This window comes from Seriola lalandi, unplaced genomic scaffold (assembly GCF_002814215.2).
Source record: "Seriola lalandi dorsalis isolate HSWRI2012SDOR001 ecotype SW California unplaced genomic scaffold, Sedor1 jcf7180002054945, whole genome shotgun sequence".
NCBI lineage: Eukaryota > Metazoa > Chordata > Actinopteri > Carangiformes > Carangidae > Seriola > Seriola lalandi.
In genome coordinates, this window is record NW_019525496.1 from 3,332,338 (window position 1) to 3,354,778 (window position 22,441).

Below are 22,441 nucleotides of genomic sequence, written 5' to 3' on the forward strand. Positions count from 1 at the left end.
AAAAACAACGTCAATCTACTGACACACTCGGCAATAAATCAGAGACATATTTATGAGGCCTGCCAGATTATTAAAGGAAATCCCACTGTGGACACCCCAGGTGGGAGAGAAGCGTTGGTCAACTTGTGTGAAGGCCATTTCTCAGCTGGATTCAACCCAGCACCGGATCACCCGTAGGCAAAGGCCAAAAAAACAACGGCTGTGAACTGGTTAGAGTCACAGGAGGAGTCCAGAGTCAATCCTGCTTGTTTTATTTGGTTGGTGTTTCTCATTGAGCAACTTTACTACCTGTTATGATATATGAAGATCTCTAGTAGTGTGTAAGTAAAACAAATCACAAGGAAGGTAAAGGTCTCTGTTGGGGAATTATTTTTCACCTCACTCCTGCTGAGGTGAGGATAACTTACCTTCTCCTCAACTGGTTGCTTTCTGCAGGCAGCTGGGAAGTGTGCCAGAAACCCTAAAAATAAAGAAACGAGAAAAATTTAATCCCTATCACAAACATGCCATAGCCGGGGGGGAGATTAAAGGCTACTTCCGAAAAGTAACATTTCTGGAGCAGGACAATAATTCCATTTATTCCACAAGCTATTTTCTTTTTACATGTGAGACTCTTTCTTAGGTTGGGAATGAAAATTGATGCTTTTGTTTTTGCTTTATATAATTTTACGCAGTAGCTATGCCACTGAGGAATTTCTTTTGCCAAAAATAATTTAAGCTGATATTTTGAGTCAGTGTGAAAAGGTTTCTGTGTCCCAGGTTTTCACAACTCAGACTAAGAAACTCTGAGTCAAGAGTGCTGATATCAGATTAGGCAAAATTGAATTATTCCTCTGAAAAACTGCACGGGAAGTGTAACAGTTTAACCATTTAAATAGTAGAATAAATTGAGTATGGAAAATCTATAGAAGTGTATTTAGTATGTCACTCAATGTTCAACCCATATCATATAAAAAATAAAGCAAGAGGGGAAAGAGGGTGCTGCGGAGTTGTGATGATATACATGCACACATGCATACACACACATGCACACGCATATACGTGTACACTTTGATGCAGTCCTGACAAAATATGCTACAGACAGTGCTCTGTCAAGACTGCTCAAATTATTTCTAAAACAAACAATCCTTTTTATAAAAGAAAATTAACATGATAGACATATTTTATTAACCTTTTACAGGTGACAAATCCACAATAATCTGTAATCCGTAAACATTTCCATTTAAATATCTTCATCAGGTGTGAATTAACCTAAATATTTATCTACCAACCAACCAGTTTACCTGAATATTATCCAAAAGGACACAAAGAGTCAAACATATTTATTATCAGAAGAGTTTCAATGGCAAACTGCTTATTGTACTGTCCGCTATTATATAATCCTGATATCTTTTTGTGTGTTTTGCTGAACGTCTAATGGTTTAATTATGTTAGTTAAGAACAGACCTATACATTCCTTAATAATCTCTAATGACAACAGACCACTAGAAAATCCAAAATTTGATTTTACCATAGATGTAATTCGAAAAAAAATAAAAGAGCTCAAAAAAAGACAACAACAAATATTCATTTAAGTTTATAAAAATACAATGGAACTGTTTTTTAATAGCTAAGTGATATGCATATTTGAGAAAGGCACGAAGCCACCGTCTGTGGTGTGTGGTTGAACTAAGACAGAGCAGTGTTTCATGCGAAGGAGTGTCCCCAGTTTGCTATTGGACGATCCCTTCACTTCCACTGAAGAGCAACACTCCCCTCTGCTGTCCACTAGCTGGACCCTGTCCAGCAGCTTTAATCTATTCTCATTAATTTACTTCATCCAGGCAGTTTGGCACAAGATGGACATTAAATCTGACACCTAGATACAGTGTAGTAAATGTTAAAAAATACTAGGAAACTCACTTATTCCAGAAAGCCTACATTCCGAAGCTGTCACTAGGTGGCGTGAATGCATCACTACTAAACAGGTGACACATTCTGTTGCTATGGTGATGACGCTGGTCAATGAAAACCGTAGCACGTCCCTGATACTTCTACATTTCATCTCATATAAGGCTGGTAAAAGCCATTTTACCACTTATGTTGTCATTCTTTTTTTTTTTTTTAAATTCAAGTTCTAAATCTAAATTCCTATGTTGATACACACGGTTAGAAATAGTCGTTTTTGAATGCTGGAAATAATTTCCCCTGATTTCCCATGATGCATCGCTTTATTTTGTCTAGTAGCTCAGGGAGATGAGAGGATACTGACACAGCCACCCTCCGCTCTCACCCGACCAAGGCGAGCCCTTGACAGCATCACCGACATGCCCCGCAAGGCGGAACGCACTTAGCCGGTGTGGCTTGTCTGTTCAACTACAGTTTACAACCTTTTATAAGATATTCGACGGACGCCTATTTTTAGCCATAAGGTAAGCTGTCCACAAGATAATGGGCTGTTGTAGCCTCGTTAGCTGTTCAGTGAGGCTAGCACAATTAAAGCCTCATACATACTTCCCCTGTTTGAAGAGGGTGTTTCAGAAAAAAATCGCAATTTTATATAATTTTGCTTATCTTTGCAGACAATTTTCAATTCGGCTTTTGTCCAAGTAGGTGGACTTAAGTGACATTTTAACTGTAATAATGGGTTTGTCTGTTATTCCTGTTCTTCGATAGAAAAATCTTAAATCATTGAATACGAGGGTGGCAACTGCTAATATGAAGAAACCCTACTTGGAAGATTCAATGTATGCCGAATTTATAAGAACATCTCCACAATGCAATAAAAAATATTCATATTCTACTACTGGTACATTTCCCTTTGTGTTTAGCAGGCGACTGTTTGGGTGTCGGATTGTAAAGGGAGTGTGGTGTGACGTTTTCCCCATTCAACAGAGAATAGCATGTATCAGGGCTAGCATGTTTGCGGTTCCTGAAACTGGACAGCTCCTCCCTGGACAGCAGCAGTACATACCATTAGCTGCAAGGACATTCTTTGTGATGACCGTAGGAAATGGCATCCTACAATACATCAGGTCACCAAACAACAACGGGAAGTGAAATGTTTTGAAGTCGTTCATAGGCACCGCTCGCCAGGCCCCGGATTTACGACCACTAACATTTTGTTAGATAATGTTAAAGAAGGTCATGTCCCGAATGATCTCACTGGTTGAAGCTTTACAATAACGTTTGTGTGAAGTAATGAGCCTCTGGCAGCTGCTGCCAGGACCAGCAGCGGTTTAATGTGAGCTCTGGGTTTGGGGTGCTGTCCGCAATGCAGGTGCTGAAATTGAAAGTGCCGTGGAAAGTATCAAGCGTCCCCGCCGGCTAACACGTAGCTTTATATCCTGATACAACTGTAGCCAATGTTTGTAATGCTTAAACTGATTTAGCCTGAATTGTCTATCTGTTTACCCACAATTATTATTATTGTTGACGTGGTAGGCGTTAGATGTTGAATAGGTTGATTATTCCAGGGTGTGTTTTCCCCTAAAATGCTACCAACAAATTTAATGAACATATGCGAAGAAAAGCCACAGTCCACATAGTCAAAACCAAAGATGAAGTATCGACATTTGTGTGCAAAGAAACTGAAACAGCTGAACATTGACTGCTAAGCTCTTGTTGTAGCTGAGGATGGTAGCTACTAGCTAGTGTTTCATGCTGCTGCAGTTCATTGATTATTTATGTTCTTATGTTTGGGGAAATGCTGGTTTGTGTATTATGAAAAGCAAGGCATGAAAGGTGGAAGAACACCTTATGCTGGTTTGACATTAATCTCTGTCTTTTAAAACAGACATAGCAACTGATGTCAGGCTACATTGTCTCTGAGCAAAGATAGATCAACTTTATTGTCTTTTTAATTACCTGAAGTTCTGGACTCACTTTGTACCACTGTCACCTCCATGATATGGCATGAGCCATGTTGTGAAGTTGGCTGAGGTGATGTCTTTGCAACTGAAAAGCTATTCTAGGAAAGGGATGGGATGAGTGATATGCTTGCAGCACAGGGTTTACTGGAAGGACACCACATTACTCATCAATAATAGATTATCTCTTCATCCTTTATGACACATCACTGGCTCTATTTGTGATTACCAGCCAGTGTTTTGGTTATCACATGCCTTCCTTTTCCTGTGTAAGAAATGAAAAAAAAAACAAACACAGACAACTTCTTTAACTGGGCAGTGTGTCCGGCAAAGTGACATGGGATATATTATTCATGCTAGCGAGCTGATGATGTAAGAGTGAGAAGCTCTGGGATGTTTTATTCAAGCACACTGATGTATGCAGGGAGAAGCTTTATCTGCACTCAGGAGGGGTGTTTCACAGGGATCAATGTGCTCTCAACTCTCAGCCCAGTACAGATGTCTGATGGAGGGTGGAGATGTTGGGACTGAAAGATTGCTTCTCTCTCTCTCTCTCTCTCTCTCTGGTTTGGCTCTGAAGACAAGGACATCCAGTGAAGGGAGGGAAGAGGAAGGTGGGGCAAGGCAGAGAAGGAAAAAGCTTGCTCAAGACTGGCCACCTCCATGCCACACCCAGTGTCAATGTGATGTCTATCAGTGTGTCCAGCTTGGATTTTTACCATGTGAAGAGAAGCTAGAAAGAAGTTAGAGCATATATACCTGAAAGAGTATTTTATATTTTAGACCTTTCTAATTTAACACTTTAATTCCATTGTAAGAATTGGACCTTATTTTCTTATTTTCTTATGTATCTAATGTGCCAACGAAGAGTATTTCCACTGGATGCCCTAATAAAATTATAAAATAGAGTGTAGATTAGATTAGGGTATAATAGATAATGGTTACCTTTCAGATGTCTGTGTTTTGAAGGCGCTGACCACTCACTCTCAGGCTTTAAATCAATAGCTTAATTTCAGTGATTGGTTGCTAATTACAGCAAATAAAAACTGTGTGTCTACTTATGGTGACTTCTCTATAAAATCGTACTCTAGCATTGACTCAAGCCTGAATAACAATGAGAGCCTTCGCACGTATTCTGCACAAAAATAAATGTGGATCTTTGCTTTTTCTTCAGCGTACAATTTTTACTGTTGGTTGATTAGATGAGGAGCCACATGGCCTCCAGTCTGGATGAATTTCAATGTTATTATCGTATAGTGATTAGTTCAATCTGTCTTCTAAAGCAAATTGAGTTGGACCAGTTTGCAGTCAGAGCATAGTTGGAGCGCATCCCAAAACCCAGATGCTTACGTGCAAAAGGGTGAGAATAACGGCCTGTTTACCAGATGAGTTGATTTGTTAATCTATCGTCCTCTCTCTCCTTTGTCTCTTTCCTTGTTTTCTGTCGTCTCTGTCTGGAGGTTGCAAGGCTGGTGTGTGTCCGAAGATTATCAGCCATGGCATCAGCAAATGTTACCCTGGAAAATCAGCTGCACAGTGCACAGAAAAACCTGCTGTTTCTCCAGCAGGACCATGCCAACACGTTGAAGGGGCTACATGCTGAGATCCGCAGATTACAACAGCAGTGCACAGGTGAGCACGGCCTCAAATACCTACAGTCTTCTCTTCATGCAGCTGTGGAAAACCAGTAGGATCTTCAAGATCTTCATAGAGGATATCTGAATACAGCAGCACAAGTAATAAATGTTAATAATGATCCTGGTATTCTACAACCTAAATGTATATTTTGTACCAAAAGTCAACAAGGTGCTGTGGTGCCACTATTAAGCCTTTTAGAGAGAATTTGATGACTTACGGGAAATGCACTCAAGCATTAGTGAGTACACCCTGCACTGTAGTGATGCCACACAGAAAAAATGTGTATCGATCATCAGTAATAGATATACTCTCTTCCAAAGGAAAGCAAGATGGTCGCCGAGATTAAAGAAAAACAGGACACTGTATGCTTTAGCCCTGATTATGCATATCCTTGGTGAACCTGGCACCAAAGCTAACATGGAACTCTCACTAATCTTGTTAAACTAACGCTCCGCCATATGGAAAGCACTGACATGTTTTCCACAAACATGCTTTGCTGCTAGTTAGGCTGTTTGAGGAGTGTGCTGTTTGATAACTGCTCTGTTGGAACATCATGTGACGCAGAAATGTGAGTAACCCTCTCCTTTTTTCACAGACCTGACATATGAGCTCACTGTGAGAAGCTCTGATCCCTCAGGTAAGCATCCATCATACTGTATAGTACACATGCATGTCAGTTTTACCGGGGACATTCAATGTCTGGTGTCATTAATATTAACGAGTATTACTCTTACGCAATTTATATAACGATACAGTATAATTCATGAATTCTGTTTTAAAACCTGTTGCCCTGTGTTGAATTAGATTGACTTAGAAATACTTCAGTTACTTGTATAAAATCTTTATTCTTGCCATTTGGTTTAATAATGCTAGTAATATCTCAGAGTACAGTTTTTATTTTTACACTCAAGTGTTTCAAATTGTGAAGGTACACAGCAGCAGACAAACTCTTCAACAGTCAGGGCTATAAATCTGTGTTTCCTGCAGAAACAGAGGTCTGTGTCAGAGGACAGGCCTGAGAGAAGAGGGCTCTGTCTGTTTCCTGGTAACAATGTCCCACCCAGGAAGCATTGCATTGTGGGACTCCCCACTGTTCATTAGTGCTCCCACTGCTCATTGCCAACTGCCCCTCCCCCCTACGTTACCATGGCCATGACTTGGAGTCACAACACTTTGATTCAGGCCTGGCTCCACTGTCTTTATACTGACTTGACGTACAGCGTAATACAGTCAGCGAGGCCACTAACAGGCGGCATGCAGTTTAATTTATTTTCAGGCTACTGATGACCTCACTGATGAGTGCAACTGCACAGGAAGCATGTTGGATCTCACCAGGGTCACAGCATGTTATAAGCTTTCTAACATGGCTGGCCCAGATCTGAGCAATGTTGTTAGGGCCTCCAGTTAGAGGCACTATCATGTTAGTGTGGGACATCTCAGAGATTGGAGTGCAGGAAATGAGATTATCTGTCACAGCACTAATGCACAGCCTGCAACCTGCTTAGCGCAGCAGAGCTCAGCTGCTCCAGCTGGGGTGAAAATTTACAAGCCCCTCCTTTGAAAAATTAAGGGAAAGCAACACTCAGTTTTGTACCCCTCCCTGAGCTTGATAGAAGACTGAGTTTGGGAAATGTAAATGTAAACCAGACATCGAAAAGTTGGTTATACACACATATTTATATACATAGTACAGAAAATGTATTTTAATTCTGCACACATGCAGACGTGGCTGTATTGGCTACAACTGGGTGGGGCAGGGCAGAGTGGGGGCAGCAGTGATGAAGGTCAGAGGAGAGCAGTGCCCTTGCTGTTTACAAAGCTGTAATGTGAGACTGGAGCTCTCTGCCCACTGCAGATGAGTCCCCATAGGATCATACTGTCTCTGTCAGCTGACAGACCGTCCATACTCAGTGTCTGCACTTAATGCACTAATGATTAGTCCAGTCTGGGGAGATGTGTGTCTCTGGGTGTGTATTTCTTGTGTGCACTCATTTATGTGTACTTATGTTTGCTGTTTACTACAAGTATGCATCTGTGCATACATGTCAGGGATGCTGATTTAACTGCCTTTTATTGTGTGTGCAGACAGCAGTGAGGTCCGTTGCAGGGAGCTGCAAAGGAGGTGTGAGGAGCTTGAGGCCCAGTTGAAAAAGAAGGAGGAGGAGAACACAGAGCTGCTCAGGGACCTGGAGCAGAAAAACGCCATGATCTCCGTCCTGGAAAACACCATCAAGGAGAGGGAGAAGAAGTATTTGGAGGAGCTTAAGATGAAGAGCCATAAACTGGCCGTTTTGTCTGGGGAGCTCGAGCAGAGAGCAAGCACCATTGCTTACCTTACCTCACAACTTCACGCCACTAAGAAGAAGCTGTTGGCTGGCAGCTCCTCTGAGGCCAGCCCCAACGTCAGTCCAGTCACCTCCTACAAGCCCACGCCTCCTCCAGCCAAGGACAGACAGCCTGAAACGCCACGTCGTCGCATGAAGAAGAGCCTCTCCCAGCCTCTTCACCCGGAGTTGACAGAGGTGTACCGGCTCGGCCCAGATGGGAGGCGGGTGGTTTTGCGGGAGACGGTCGATGCCATGCCTGACCCCACACCCTTCCTGCAGGCTGGGAGAGAGTCTCCTGAGCCACAGGTAGTGCGTGAACGGCCCGCCGTCATCCCTCCCATTGCCTCTGAGCGCTCCCCCGTTCCTCCCCTGGGTGCTACGGCCAGCCCTCGTCACAGCCCCGCTCGAGACCGTCAGTACAGGGCTCATGTGGGTGTGGCGCACCGCATTCCACATGGCACCCCTCCCCTGGCCCCACCGCAAGCAGAGCTGGAGACACTGGCAGTGGACCAGGTCAATGAGGAGAAGGTTGTGCGGAAACGCTCGGGAGCCGACAGGACAGTTTAATACTGCAATGCTAACATGCACATAAACACACACACATATCTACTGTATACACACTACACTGCAGCAGCAGGAAGGAGCCTGACCCACTGTGTAACCTGCTTTTTACGCAACACTGCAATATAAAAAAAATGATAAAATTATCATTTTGTTTATGGTATTCCATAAAAACTTTTGTTTTTCTTAATATATAGTAGAAAGGACTACTATAAAGCATGCCAAATGTTTCTTAATTACAACCCATTGAGCTCTTGTATTACACACAATGATTTTTTGCTTAGACTCTCTCACTTTATTCTGTCTTATGTGGTGCATACAACAAACTCTCAGCCAAATATCTGCATCAGTGCCTGCTCGACCGGTTAAACAATACAAAAGCTGTGTAGTGTAGTCATGGCTAATAGTTAACTCTACATATCTCTGTCTGCTCCGTCTTTTCAGCAACAGTCTGGGCAAAACAACAACCTATATAACAAGATGTCTGCCACTGCATAGGATAGAAATGAAATTATTAAACTTCATACTACCCAAATGTCTTTCATCTTCTTGTGATATCAGTATAATAACGTTACTGTATGTGCGATCCGCATTATGTGCAATTGAAATTTGCTGGTCGTCAAGGTGAAAGACCTGTAATTCCACCTTGCTTCTGTTGACTGGCGCAAACAGCAGCGGTGTACATGTTTGGATGCAGTATGAAATGATGGTGAACAGTGCGTATGTTTGTGTGTGTGTGAGAATGTGTAAGAGAGAGAGCATGTGTGTGTCAGAGAGAGAAGGCCATTGAGAGAATTAAGTTTTGGCTTAAACAATATCTACTGATGTTATTTGTGATACAAGGGCATTTTTGAAAACACTGCTGTAATAGGATTTTGTGATATTATTAACTGTACTTTATAAAGGCTGTACATTTGTAATGAATTCTTTTTTAATTTATTGTTTATTAGAGAACACAAGAGCACCTCATATTTACAGTAGCTACTGCACCACCCACACGACGGTAATTATTATAATCACTTAATATTCTGCTTTTCACATTAATACCACTTGTCCTTGAAGTATATCGATCAATACAATAAAGCAAAAATTTTTTGGTTTGGTTACCTGGTTTCTGTGTAAACTGAGGGGTGAAACTTTTCACAATTATCAGGAAAAGACTACATGAAGTGTCTCAGCAAGGTTTTTAGTCATTACAAGCCTCCTGAACAACTTCAGTTCTCCGTGGCTTGACTTTTTACCCCGAGTCTGTGGAAGTCTACTGAAGAGATGAGCAACATTCCTCCAAAAGATATTCCCTCGTGTAATGTCTCAGTGATGTTTGTTAGAGCACAAGAGTCTAAGACTTCTGTTCAAAATCACCCATAGCTGTTCAGTTTGGTTGAGATCGGGGCGCTGTAAAAGCATATGATTCACACGGTTTTCATACTCATCAGATCATTCAATGCCTCCTCTGTAACAAATGCTGCAATTAGTTACTGATACGAGGGTGTGATAAGAACAGTAATGACATTATATGTGAAAGCCAAGTCCTGCTGACCACTGAGCTGCTCTGCTGGATGAGGTGGAGGTGAAGTGTTTCACTAAAGTGCACTTCAGAACTGCTTATCAAGAAAGGGAATTGTGACCATTCAGTATCATATTAATAACATTACAGTGTCTCTTGGCAACAACGTCAGGTCCAACTCTCTGATGGGTCTACTGTTACTGAAAAGGCACATTATGGTTGTTTATATGTGTGTAGGTCAACCGGTGTGTCTTTCTTGTAAAAAAGAGTCAAAGCTGAGTGATGGAAGCCTCACAAGCACTACAATTTAATTCAATATTTTAGTGATTCATTATGAAGTCTGTGGATTCCTTTCCCTGAACTGATAATAAACTGCTCAAATACTGATGAATGGTTTTGAGATCACGTCTCTCACACACAAAGGCCTCTCCTATGAACCTACCAGAACCAGGATTGATCACCTGATTAGAAAAACTATTGAGAGATTCTAAAGTAAAGTTACCATCTAGATATCAAATTACTACTAAAGAAACTCTAAACTGGCTCGAAGGAAAAAGGCATTAGATACTAACACTTTGTAAATCTTGGCAGACATAAATAAATCTGAATTTCTTACCTTTATCATCCCCAAGAAGATTTTGATTAGAATATTCAGTCATCTGAAACAGCTTTTACTGGTCTCTGCCTCTCAGCTGTTTAACATATTTATTATCCGCAACATGTACCTCTTCTGCATGTTTCAACTCTCTGTTCTGACACTGCTGCAAGAATATTTTTTTATAACACTCCCAATACCATATTATTGATTTTTAAAGGTCCTAGTTTTCAGTTGCTCTACAGATGCAGAGTAAATGTATGAAGAGTATTTGTGTGTAATACTTTCAACTTGAACTTCTCATTTTGTATAAATTTTGGTTAAGTCACAGATATTCTGTACAAATATTGACACAATTCAGTAGAAGAGCTTTTTTCATCTGGCTTTACTTCACATGGATCCAGTTTATAAAGACTAAATATAAGAAATGAGATTTTAAAAGCAGGGAGGTTGGTCTTAAAACTATCCGTAAAACTTCAGTATATTTATTTGATTTCATTCTGTTTCAGTCAGAATCATCTGTATGACTGATAGCGACCCCTGGTGGCAGCTGTACAGTATATACTCCGATAACACATGCTAGTTATTTTGAGGAGAAAAACGACTAGACCAATACTAGACAAATGATTAAAATAAACTTTATTTTGTGAAACATATTTGGTTAAACTCACTTCAGGTAGGCTTCTCACTTCTAACAGATGTGTTGCAGTGAGGCTAAATATACTTATGGTTGTCATAAATCATTTGGCATAATATTCTGTTTACTTTAAGTTGATTTTTACAGTTCAGAAGGCCACTTAATACACTTTACAGGACTGTCAAAGGGGGACGTTTTACAAACATCAATAAACACACAATAAACCACAAATACAGCTTTTCTCTTTATCTTGTCAAAAATACCATAAAATTAAAAGCATTCCTTGTGGTGGCGGCGGCACACCAAAAAACATTTTAAAATCTTCACTTTTGACTTGAGATCCTTCAGATATTTGTTGATAGAGCAGATCTGAAAGCTCTCAAGTTAAAAATGTATGAAATTTAATTTATTGTTAATGTATGAAAGAAAAATAATCGTTAAAAATATTTTTGGCACGCCTCCACGGTAAAGGCATTCTTATTTTCATTAAATGAAGGAAAGTGCCTTGTTTTCATCCTGATACTTACTTTACAACGTTGAGAATTATGATTTAGCGATTGCTCATTTAGAACATTTATTTAACTTCTATGAGTTCTGTTTCACAGAAAAGTTTTCAGTGACACTGTTTTTGTTGATATGTTTATGCAGAAACTTGCCATGTTTTGCTGATGCCATCACTGTGCAGGCTCTAACCTCTTAGCAGGCGATGTAATTTTCTTTTGTTGATAGCCTGGACAGAGACATGACCATGTGTTACTTAAAACATTTATATTAAAGCCCATTACAGGAAAAAAAAAAAGAGAAATCTGGAAGTGCAAACCTGAATCTGTAAGTGTTAACTGATTCAATTCCTCCTCCAGCTGCTCATCAGTAACATTCAAGTGGCTGTAAGGTACAGCCGGGAGAGAGGTGAGCAGGTCGTTACCTGGGAGGCTCGGCTCCCGGGAGGGTCGCAGCGGTTTTGTCGGAACTTCAGGTAAACCTGAGATAGAATCTGGCTTTGACTCGTCCAACAAAGATTTCAGTTCTTCCTCCAACTCATCTGTGTCTTCATCTATAAAAAAAAAAAAAACCATAACAAACTTGGCTCTCATTGATACACATATATACAATACACTATATAAAATATATGGCAGTGACAGATTAGCATACCTGCGCCGGTCACACCAGTGGATATAGTCTGATTCACCTCATCTTGGGTGTCACATAACTGGTGGTAAGACAGAAAAGATACATTACAATGCTAATGTGTAAGATTCAAATGAAATAATAAAATACACAAGTGATTGTTTTCAAATAAACAGCTACCTCCTGAATTTGATCCACAAGGTTCTCAGCACGTTCCACAGTCACATCCTTAAGAGAGAGTCTGAGGGCAGACACTCCAGCCTGATATGCTTGCATAACCTAAAGACATGTTCAGCACACACTTTAAATACTGAAAACATACTTGGTTACAGACAAACTTCACAGAAAGAGTGTTGGCAGAGGGAGGTGTGTTACCATCTTATCAGTCTGTGACTGGGCTATTCTGTCCAGGATTCCTCTGATGGTCTCCAGTTTGGCAAACAAGTTGTCTGCTCTCTTTTCTACCCTCTTGCGGCCTCTCAAACACCTCAGAGCCTGTGGAACAGACGGTGAATGTAACCAAGTGAACTGCTTGCTATGGGATACTGGATATGAAATTGTGCTTTTACAGTTAAACATTTGTAGTAACCTGTGATTTTTTCCCTTCCGACAGCAGAAGCTTTGCCTCCTCTCTGCACCTGCACAAAGATAATATGAAGCAATTTTTGGAATAATCACAGAGTCTTACTGTCTGAACTCTTTGAATGCAGTGAAATCCATCTGGCATAGCTAACACTCCAATGCCTGGAAATGGATGGCTCAGGAATCAAGTTGCGCATAAAGGACTGGTTATTCCAAAACAGGAGCAATTTAAGACTATATCATATACCATAAACGTTATTCTCTATAATAATAATATAATATGATAAACGACATGGACTTTGCTCAAAATAACTGCATTGGTTAGAAAACCCTGACAGTCTATCATCAATCAATTGTAATCATTCTACATGAAGCTCATATTTGAGTTGATTTACTTGTCAGCTTCAAGGCCCAGTTTCTCCACCCGTTCTCCAAGCAGCTTCTCACTGCGCTGCAGCTGGTAGATGCCAATATCCACATCACTAACTGTAGAGACGCGGTCCTGCCCAGGCTGACTAAACTTAACAATCTGTAAAGAAAACACAGATCGATTACCAGCATAAGACGCCTCTAAAGACTATGAATGAACAGTTTCTGGACTGGTGGATTACACTTCACCTTCTCGCCTTCGTGCAATGAAACCATCACTTGTTTGTCCCTCTGCAGCTGCAGGAGAGCCATGCACATGGTGCTCTCATCAACACAGACATCAGAGGAGAGAGCACAGAGCTCTTGAAATGACAGGATGGAGCGGCTTGCAAATTCACTGCTCCTGTAGACCCTGAGTAATTCTGTTGCTTTCTCCTGGAAAATATAAGATAATAAGAATGGTTGCAAGTTTAAGCGTGTCCAGAATACCTGTGGTGATGCAAAAATCATGGCAGCTCAAGTATCATGATAATATTACACATCTGAGTCCCACCCCTATGAGACAGTCAGTTTAACAAACCTTCACTAGTTCAATGACAACAAAGGACTCCTCCAAAGGGACTCGGCCGCTTCCCAGCAGAGTGGAAAAGGTCCATTTCAGAGGCTTCACCAGAAGCAGGCCGACACCCCAGGACAGCCAGCCACAGTCCACATTGGCAGCAAACTCTGACTCCCTCTGGATCTTCCCACATCTGACACACAGTGAAAATACAGGCAATGTAAACAGACTGACCCAGACATAAAGGAAGAGTCTGCAGTGACAGAGCAGACACAACAACAGTCACCTGGCCATGGACTGGAGGACAGTCGCCAAGCCCAGCGGTGATTTCTCCTTCCTCCTAAAGGTCTTGTTTAGCTCCTGCAGATTGACGCACACGGTGCCGCGGTCCCTGCAGCTCTTTACGACCAGAGCCGTCCAGAAGTCCATCTTACTGTCCCAGTCCGTCGTGTTGACATCTCGGTTCTCCTTGAAGTCGGAGAACATAAAATTCATCCGCTCGTCGTCGTCCCAGTCAGGCGGCGGGGTCATTTCGGTGGAGTTAGACATTTAAAATACCCGAAGCTAAACTTAAGCTAAACCCGTCTATCGGCCAGGAAGGTCTGGCAACTAACGTTAGCTAGTTTACAACCACGTTAACGCTCTGTTAGCTAGCAGGAGCCACTACCAGCCCCCACTCTTACCAGAAATAAATAGCACAACTTAACGTTAAATTACGTGTAGGCTCAGATACCGTGTGTTGAGGCTGAATTCAGAGCAGCAGCTCGCATGTCACCGCCTGCTGTCAAAGCAAACCCTCACTTCACCATGATGCATTGAAACTTAGCTAACACCAGCTAACGTTTCGCATAACAACAACAACATACGGTGGTAGGCGTCTTTATGATTCAGAGCCGTGCGGGAAAGCGGTGTCGTCTGTCCCACAGTGAAAATACGTTAGTTCCACCCTCGCAGACACGTCGGAAACCAAAGCAAGCGCACACCTACAACTCTGTTCAAGAGCGTTGTGTTTGCGCCCTATATGCGCATCTATGAGATTTGAGCCGTTTTCAAGCGTTTTTTTCACTTGTTTCCGCCCATTTTCTTTTTTTCTGCATTATTTTTGTCATTTGGTGTATAATCTACCAATGAAACGGCATCATACACCATCATCATCATTAAACATAGACGTGACCCCTAATACTGCAATATAAGAGAAACTAGTAGTGACTTTAGGTGTTGATTTTTTTTATTTTTTTTTGGAGGGGGGGGGGTTGTTTGTTTTTTGAAAAGCAATTGTAAAACCATAAGACATGGGACACACATTTTTTTAAGGGCCATAAACAGGTTTTAATTATACAGCCTTCCCACACACTCTTCCATGTGCAAATTTACACAGCAATAATTAAATACAGTTTGTGACTGTACATAAAAAAATCATAACTTCTAAATTCTCTGATCTTGTTATGGTTCCCACAAATCGCCAAATTTTGTAAAACGCCTCCCAAATTGGTTATCAATTATAGTCCCCAAATATACTGAGATCCCCAAAATCTTTGGCCACGTTTCAGAAAAAAATGTCATTGTCATGACACGAAACAACATTTTGGGATTTGGTCACCCTAACAAAATCAAGGAATATGTCTATAAAAACTTAAATTCGAAAAAACATAAACAGAGCAAGACTTCAGTAGGTTTAAGTTTTCAGTTAATGTTGGGGCCCCTTGTTTAGTTTGCTCATGCCACAGGCTGGCTCTGACCCCATGTTATTATTGCAGAACAAACATTAAATCCAATCCAGATTCAAAGATATCTCATATATAAAGATAAACATAATGAAGGGTTTAAAGTATTGCAATGGTAAGTATTGCTTGTTTTACATGGTTATATCATTTGTCATGCAAAATGCTACACAGAAACTACACTGTGTAACTTACAAAACCTTCATAGTTTTACAGTCAGTTATAATGTCCAGTCTCATCCAGTGAATAATTCAGAAGATGCACATGCACATCATTTTCACATTAGTAAAGTACAATATACAACATAATACTTTAAAAAAAGAATTGGCCTAGACATGTGGCTGGCAGAACAGAAGCAGTGATGCAACAGTGGCATGATGCTTATGTTGGCATGTTACTGATGCTGTATATGATCATTTTCATTCCGATGTTGAGGGATAGTGCATAAAAAGGGATTAGTAATTAAATGAGTTGCCTCGCTTAAAACATCAGGTGAAACAGCAGACCGTTAGTTACATGGCTTAAACATTTCGCAGTCTTTCATTTATTTGGCACATGTTGCTATATGCTCAGAGACGCCTTCTTCCTCTCTGACAGTCACATGTCTACTTGGCACTGAGATCCACCACCAGGTGCTGGTAGGCCAGGGTGTTGCCTTTGAAGCTGGCAGCCAGCAGAATGTCCTTATTGTCAACGGATACCAAGCTGAACGCCCGCGGGGCTCTCATGTTGAGCTCCTGGAAGGGCTGGAAGCGCTGAGTGAGATCATCCCACAAGTATACTCTGGAGAAGGAGAAATCACTTCCAAGAATGAGGTACTGGCGGAGGCCCACTGTGAAAGGATACACTACCATTGAGCCCCGAGACGGGAGAGTCTGGATCTCTATGAAACGCTGCCCTTCCCAACGGAGGATCTTGGAGTCACCAATGAAGCGTGTTAGGCACAGGTAAAGAACTTTCCTCACCCAAAAGTGCTTAACCATCTGCACGTCAGCCAGCTCTGTGATTTGGGAGAAGAAGGCAAACTGCTTCTGGCTTCGGCTCCACTGGTAAACCACTGGCGGTTGAGAAGCGCTGGAGAGGATGAGGTGAGGCTTTCCTGCAACATCAAGGAACTCCACATGGGTGTCCCGATGCCAGGGATGGAGGGACTGGTGGGAGTAGAAACCATTGCTGTTCCAGCGATAAATGCTGGTGGAGCCTGCCTTGGAGCTGTCTGCTACTACAAAGTACCATTCTTCATCCAGCTGGAAGGTCTCCACAAAGTTGGGCTTCCTCACTCGAGTGGTGTCTATGTCTTGGATCTTTACAAAGCGCTGTGGGTCCTCTTCCCACCTGTGATAACATAAAGGTTGTCTTATCATTCCTAAGGCTTTACACAATTAAAGGAATAGTTTGACATTTTGGGAAACGTGCTGAATTGCTTGTTTGATGCGAGTTAGATGAGAGGATTGATACCACTCTCACAGCTGTGCCGTAAATATGAACGTAGAACCAGCAGCCAGTTAGCTTAGCTTAGCATAAAGTGAAAAAAGGGGGAAACTGCACCCAGCTAAGAGATAGTCCAGCACATAATGCCCTGTAAAAAGGAAAAATGATTTATTTATTTTTTCACTTCACAGAGCCAGGCTAACGGTTTCCCCCTGTTTCCAGTCTTTATGTTAAGCTAAGCTAATCACCTGCTAGCTTCAGCTACATATTCACTGTACAGATGTGAGAGTGCTATCAATCTTCGTAACTAACTCTCAGAAAGAAGTGAATAACTCTATTTCCCAAAATGTCTAACTATTCCTTTAAGGTAATGTTGACAACAACACACTGGCTGTATGCAAGATTAAATCTCACTTGTAGATATGCGATCCACCAAAAAGTTGAGCCACCACCATGTAAAGTGTGTTGTTTATCACCACTGGTTTGCAGTACACAGCCGAGCGAGCTGCAAGACAGACACACAGAGGCCAGCAAAACATCAGAATTCAGTTTTTTTAACATGGTATTGTACAGTTTTTATACCTTTGTAGCCTGAAACTTACAGGTAATGTTGTGAAACCTTCTGAAGACCATCTCCACATGATCCCATACATACACGGTGCAGAACCCTGAATCAGGCTGAGCAAAGGCCACAAACTGGTCTCCATTGAACTCATAGGACTCCACTGACACAGAGTGGAAAGGGAAGGTTTCATAAACAGCGAAATCTGTAGGAAGAAAAACCAGAGTGAAAGAATTAAATAGAAAACAAGAAGTAATGCCATGATATCACTGCCTGCGTAATGTTCAGAGGAGATTAAGTAAAACCTGCGCTGATGCAGCTGAAGTCTCGTGGTACGAGGTCGTGGATTCTGCGTCCCTGGAATTCAAAGGGGCTGGCGCAGTAGATGGCAGGGACTGAGGTGTTGGTCTTCTCCATCCAGTCTACCAGCCACTTGATTTTACAATCACAACGGAAAGAGTTCCCTCGCAGGTCTCTGAGTGACAGAGAGACGAATGAGAGAATGTGTCAGTTTAAATAAAAAATGCTCAAACATAAATCCTCAAAACCTACCAGGAAGGAAAACCAGACAAAATAAATGCATCAGCATAGATTGAATTAGAACCAAACCACACACTCAAGCCAGACAGTTTTGCACATGAGTGTGGTAGTCCACTAAACCCACGGGGAACCCCGGCAAACCAGTGTTTTGTAGTGACAGATTGTAGGGTCAAAGCTCTCGGGATGTCAAGCCACTGTTTTTATTTCAGCGTCAGCACACTTACAAATCTGTGAGGATGTCTAAGTGTTTGAAGAGATCTCTAGGCAGCTGCTGCAGGTTGTTGTTTGATAGGGATCTGGAAAAAGAAGAAATAGTTATCATAATGTCTGGCTTGTATAGTCTGTAATTGCAACAGAAACTGTGTCTCTATCCTATTAGCTGAAGAAAATACTCACAGGTGAGTCAGGGATTTGAGTCCTCTAAAGGTATACTTTGAGAGAGCCTGGATGTCATTGTTCTCAATGAACCTGAGAAGAGAAGAAAGCTCTTGAATATCACACAGTGATGACGAACTCTGAAATTCAACCAGTGTTATATAATGTCAGTTTTGTTTGGAGAGGAGCTTGTGTTGTGTGTGGTGGGTAGAATAGGAGTGTGAGTATAAGCAGTCATTATTTCAGTAATAGCAGCTGTGGTGCAGTTACAATGACAAGGTAACGGCCTGTCTATCCTAAAGAATAGGTCTGAGTTGGGAACAAATGAAGATGTGACAATACAGAGAAACATTTTACTCTTTTTCATTTGTATTTGATAGATTCTGTTCACTAATACAATCATTGCATTAGCTGCAAAAAAAAGTAAGAGAATTAATGGTAAAATTAATGGTAAAAGCTAATTTCTTGCCTTTGATTAACGTGATCAAAATGAGACACTGAGTGCAGCGCAGTGTTACAAAGGTCTACGTGTCAGCACCATTTGATCCTGCCCCGTCTTTGCATTGTCTATTGATAGTAGAGGATATAAGACGTGCAGACATCCTGGAGGTGGCTGGCTGGATATGAAAATATGACTTTATTAGCATTCACAACGGGTAGCGGCTGTGGTGGCAGTGATGCAGAGAGAGCTGATGGCTGGGCTGCAGCCAGAGCCACTCACTGCACACTCCAAGCCATCAGCTAACTAATTTCTAAAGCCCATCAATTCAAAGAATGGTATGTGCAGCCTTATCACACCACAGATGCAGTGTGCTTGCTGTTGTAGGAGGATTTATTTTTTCAGTTTTACTTTTGGCACTCTTTGCTATACTGCAGTCCAGCGCTGAAATCTTACAGTGCAGCCTTAAGTCACATTTATTTTATTCACTTTATGGACAAATAAACCTACTCAGACTAACTATTTATTTATTTATTTATTTAAATCCCCATTTGTCACTGTTTTGCAGCAGTGGCTAATGGTACTGATAGTACAGTGGTAATTGCTAAACCATAATGTAAGAGTAGCACAAACAGTCACAGTCAGCAATCTGACTCAGTGATGTCAGACACAGCAATAGCTATTTAAAGTTTTCGAACATTAGCTTGTGGTCATACCAGACCAAGCTAGGCCTTAGCAGCAAAACCCCTCAGTGTATTGACTTCATTCAGGATCCATTTTATCAGTAATGAACGTGTGTTTTTTGTTTTGGGGGGGGGGGTTCTTTTAGTGCATACAGAGTAGAACATTTTATTTTAATTTTTTTCAAAAATAAAATACAGCACAACATAGCAAATGTTATTTTCTTGAAGACTAAATTCAGTCAAAATCATTTTAGTATTATCTTGCATTCAGTGGCGTAAAGTGAGGCACTCACAGGTACTGCAGGTGAGACAGACCAGCAAAGGCATCATCAGAAACTGTAGTGAATGTGTTGGAGTTCAAAAGCCTGTGGAAGGAAGGCAGCAAAGATACAATCACATCGATGTTGTATGGGTTGTATGTTGCTGAAGTTATAGGGAACCATCGAAGCAACTGATCGCCATTTCAAGTATCTTTAAAAAAAAATTAAAAATAAAAAAGCTTCCCATTTGTTTTGGGGCAAATTTATAGATGCTTGATAAAGAAGTAAATAACCTGCAATCATAAATTATTTGTAGTTTCAATAACTTAAACCATTCATACTATATAATGATAACTAAGGCTACAGATCTGAACAATGAGATAAATACATTTCAAATATACACAAACACACACAGACCTACACACACACACACACATGAACACACGCTCATGATTGCATCTGAGGAGATAAACAGCCCTTTGTCCTGCAGGGCACAACTGAACGGAGTCAGTCATTGGCAATGACACTGATACAGAGCCACTTTACACTTATTACTGCTATGTCACCACTGTTTTCAATAACCATTCATTTCTAGTAGCTCAAGTCCGTTCATTGTCACTGCGAAACAAAAGAAGTCTGAGTGCGCCACAATATCAGCAGCATGAAAACATACCTGCGATACAAAGTGTTGTGTCTGTATTTTCAGATAGGGAAAGCTGAACTGGCTGTGAGAGAGACACTGAATCTAAAGTTTAGGGTGTTTTTTACGGTCGTAGTAAGGCTCTGTTGTATGGGTCGGAGCACTCACAGGAACTGCAGGAGGTGAAGGTGCGAGAAAGCTCCCTCTGGGATTGTAGTGAAGGCTGCGTTCACCATGGTCCTGTCCAGACAAAAACAACATCGGTTCTCATCAGATGTGTCTTTTAGATGTGAGAATGCAGTTTACGCAGGCAGTGCCAAAGCTTAGGGGTGTGACATCATGTGTTTCATGGGAGAAAATGTCTTGTTTCCAACGTGAACCGTGTCAATTTTATTCCTTCTTAAGTCCTTCCTGTCTCAGCACACGTCTGTCCTTGCAGTTTAGATATGAGGGAGGACTAAATCTAGGACACATAACTTCCTTCTTCACTTCTTTACCTCTTCTCCATTGTAAAATGAGGCCACCTCCACCAGCCTGTGCTCTTGAATTCCCTTGACTGTTTAAACTCAATATTCAATCCACGGGCGACGGGGAGGTCAATATGAAATGAAAGGGAGCATCTTGACATAACCTTCTCCCCATGCCATTAAATGTTAATCCTTCCATTTCATTATATGTACTGTTTATTGAGCGTGTCTCTGTCCCCTCTTTAAGATTAAATCTCTGAGAGGAGAAGCAGGTCTCCTGCAGCCAGATAGGGAATCTATTGTTAGTATTCTTCCCTGGAGCTCGACAGGATTTTACTGCTGTGCCCCTTCAACTAAGTTCAGCATATAGCAGAGGGACATTGTTATTTTTATCATGTAATACTGGCTGGTATACACCTTTCAGCCAATGCTAACACACACTGGATCAAGGAAACATCAACAGGAAACATACCTATATTCACTTTTAGGTGAGCGTAGTAGGGATTTTATGCATCATTACATAATGGAGGGTGACATCAGTGATGTAGCCATCTGTACCAGCCTGCATACTGCTGACACTTCATACAGGTTAAGAAAAGATGATTTTTGGTGAGTGAAAGGCACACGCATGAATTTTTGGACTCACAGAGAGATGATTCCAGGAGGGAAGCTCTTGGGGATAGCTTTGGTATCCACACAGAAGGCACTGTCTTTGGTACAGGAGCAGGTCGTAGGACAGCGGGGTATCTTGGGAGCTCTCCTGGCGTTTGATTCCCTTGGCAGGCACAGACACAGACACAGGAGGGACAAGTAGATCAGCCTCAGCCATCTCGCTCCGAGCTCCAACATCCTTAGACGGGGGTGGGGGGGGGGGAGAGAAAGGAAGCTGTGTGAGGGAGCTTCTTGAAGTTTCTCCTCAGTGGCAAGTAGCTTGTTGAGAGGCGATGGTCAGCCTGCCTACAACCACAGCAGTTCTGATAATGCTGGGCGCAGAGTGGAGAGAGACAGCATGAGAGAGAGAGAGAGAGAGAAGGAGAGAGATAGGGGATGGGTAAGAGAGAAAGGAAATGAGGGAGGAGGGGGAGTAAGGGTAGTCCCTGTGTATCCTCGGTGGGTGTGGGTGCTCTGCAGCTTCCCTGGATCTGTGCAATCTCTCTCTGTCTCTGTCAGGAGCTGCTGCCAGATTGCACACTGCAGGAATGACGAGCAAGGCTGCTCTCTCCGCACCAGGACCTGTAGGCAGCGCCGCTGACAATGAATTATTTACTGTTGTACACGCAGAAAACCTTAAAACAACTGCAGCACGGGAGAGAGAGGGGAGATGAGGGGGGGGGGGTGTCACATCAGTGCTGATGGAAGATTATACTGACAGCAGTCTGCATGTTCTTTGGACGTCTTATCAGGTGTCAAGCTGCTGCAGTCATGAGAGCAGACAAGGAAGCATCAAGGATGCAGGGAAAAATGTGTTTCAGTTTGTGTGTGTGTGTGTGTGTGTGTGTGTGTGTGTGTGTGTGTGTGTGTGTGTGTGTGGGTGGTGTTTATATTATGGCAGTTTCTTAACAGCAACCACTG

At 41.8% G+C, this 22,441-nt stretch overlaps 3 protein-coding genes across 5 annotated transcripts; 1 reads left to right on the forward strand and 2 right to left on the reverse strand.

Moving 5' to 3' along the window:
* The first annotated feature begins 2,232 nt into the window (after positions 1 to 2,232).
* Positions 2,233 to 9,480, forward strand: ccdc92 (coiled-coil domain containing 92). Of its 2 annotated transcripts, XM_023394147.1 has the most exons (4): positions 2,233 to 2,411; positions 5,309 to 5,480; positions 6,082 to 6,123; positions 7,572 to 9,480. In XM_023394147.1, the coding sequence occupies exons 2-4, from the start codon at positions 5,345 to 5,347 to the stop codon at positions 8,378 to 8,380; spliced, it is 987 nt and encodes a 328-aa protein (XP_023249915.1). In that variant the 5' UTR covers positions 2,233 to 2,411; positions 5,309 to 5,344; the 3' UTR covers positions 8,381 to 9,480. The 2 variants fall into 2 exon arrangements, with proteins under 2 accessions (XP_023249915.1, XP_023249913.1); XM_023394145.2 differs by lacking the exon at positions 2,233 to 2,411 and having other exon boundaries at positions 2,418 to 5,480.
* Positions 9,481 to 11,098: 1,618 nt separating this feature from the next.
* chmp7 (charged multivesicular body protein 7) lies at positions 11,099 to 14,633 on the reverse strand. Of its 2 annotated transcripts, none has more exons than XM_023394158.2 (10): positions 14,038 to 14,633; positions 13,773 to 13,944; positions 13,442 to 13,627; positions 13,219 to 13,352; positions 12,831 to 12,879; positions 12,617 to 12,736; positions 12,422 to 12,520; positions 12,266 to 12,323; positions 12,039 to 12,167; positions 11,099 to 11,843 (listed from the first exon to the last, which is right to left on the reverse strand). In XM_023394158.2, the coding sequence occupies exons 1-10, from the start codon at positions 14,298 to 14,300 to the stop codon at positions 11,788 to 11,790; spliced, it is 1,266 nt and encodes a 421-aa protein (XP_023249926.1). In that variant the 5' UTR covers positions 14,301 to 14,633; the 3' UTR covers positions 11,099 to 11,787. The 2 variants fall into 2 exon arrangements, with proteins under 2 accessions (XP_023249926.1, XP_023249925.1); XM_023394157.2 differs by having other exon boundaries at positions 11,934 to 12,167; positions 14,038 to 14,632.
* A 366-nt stretch (positions 14,634 to 14,999) lies between these two features.
* lgi3 (leucine-rich repeat LGI family, member 3) lies at positions 15,000 to 22,041 on the reverse strand. The gene is made up of 9 exons (XM_023393894.2): positions 21,516 to 22,041; positions 20,571 to 20,642; positions 19,796 to 19,867; positions 18,402 to 18,473; positions 18,230 to 18,301; positions 17,771 to 17,940; positions 17,506 to 17,670; positions 17,318 to 17,408; positions 15,000 to 16,807 (listed from the first exon to the last, which is right to left on the reverse strand). The coding sequence occupies exons 1-9, from the start codon at positions 21,716 to 21,718 to the stop codon at positions 16,078 to 16,080; spliced, it is 1,647 nt and encodes a 548-aa protein (XP_023249662.1). The 5' UTR covers positions 21,719 to 22,041; the 3' UTR covers positions 15,000 to 16,077.
* Positions 22,042 to 22,441: the final 400 nt, after the last annotated feature.

Bases quoted from the DNA above. Each gene is read 5' to 3' on its own strand.
- ccdc92 (XM_023394147.1), top strand. From the start codon at position 5,345: ATGGCATCAGCAAATGTTACCCTGGAAAATCAGCTGCACAGTGCACAG. The intron at 5,481-6,081 runs GTGAGCACGGCC...CTTTTTTCACAG, and splicing joins ATTACAACAGCAGTGCACAG to ACCTGACATATGAGCTCACT. The intron at 6,124-7,571 runs GTAAGCATCCAT...TTGTGTGTGCAG, and splicing joins GAGAAGCTCTGATCCCTCAG to ACAGCAGTGAGGTCCGTTGC.
- chmp7 (XM_023394157.2), bottom strand. From the start codon at position 14,300: ATGTCTAACTCCACCGAAATGACCCCGCCGCCTGACTGGGACGACGAC. The intron at 13,945-14,037 runs GTGACTGTTGTT...ACTGTGTGTCAG, and splicing joins GTCCTCCAGTCCATGGCCAG to ATGTGGGAAGATCCAGAGGG. The intron at 12,880-13,218 runs GTAAATCAACTC...ATCTTTGTGCAG, and splicing joins CTGGGCCTTGAAGCTGACAA to GTGCAGAGAGGAGGCAAAGC.
- lgi3 (XM_023393894.2), bottom strand. From the start codon at position 21,718: ATGTTGGAGCTCGGAGCGAGATGGCTGAGGCTGATCTACTTGTCCCTC. The intron at 20,643-21,515 runs GTGAGTCCAAAA...TTGTCTGGACAG, and splicing joins CCTCCTGGAATCATCTCTCT to GACCATGGTGAACGCAGCCT. The intron at 19,868-20,570 runs GTGAGTGCTCCG...TTCCTTCCACAG, and splicing joins CTTCACCTCCTGCAGTTCCT to GCTTTTGAACTCCAACACAT.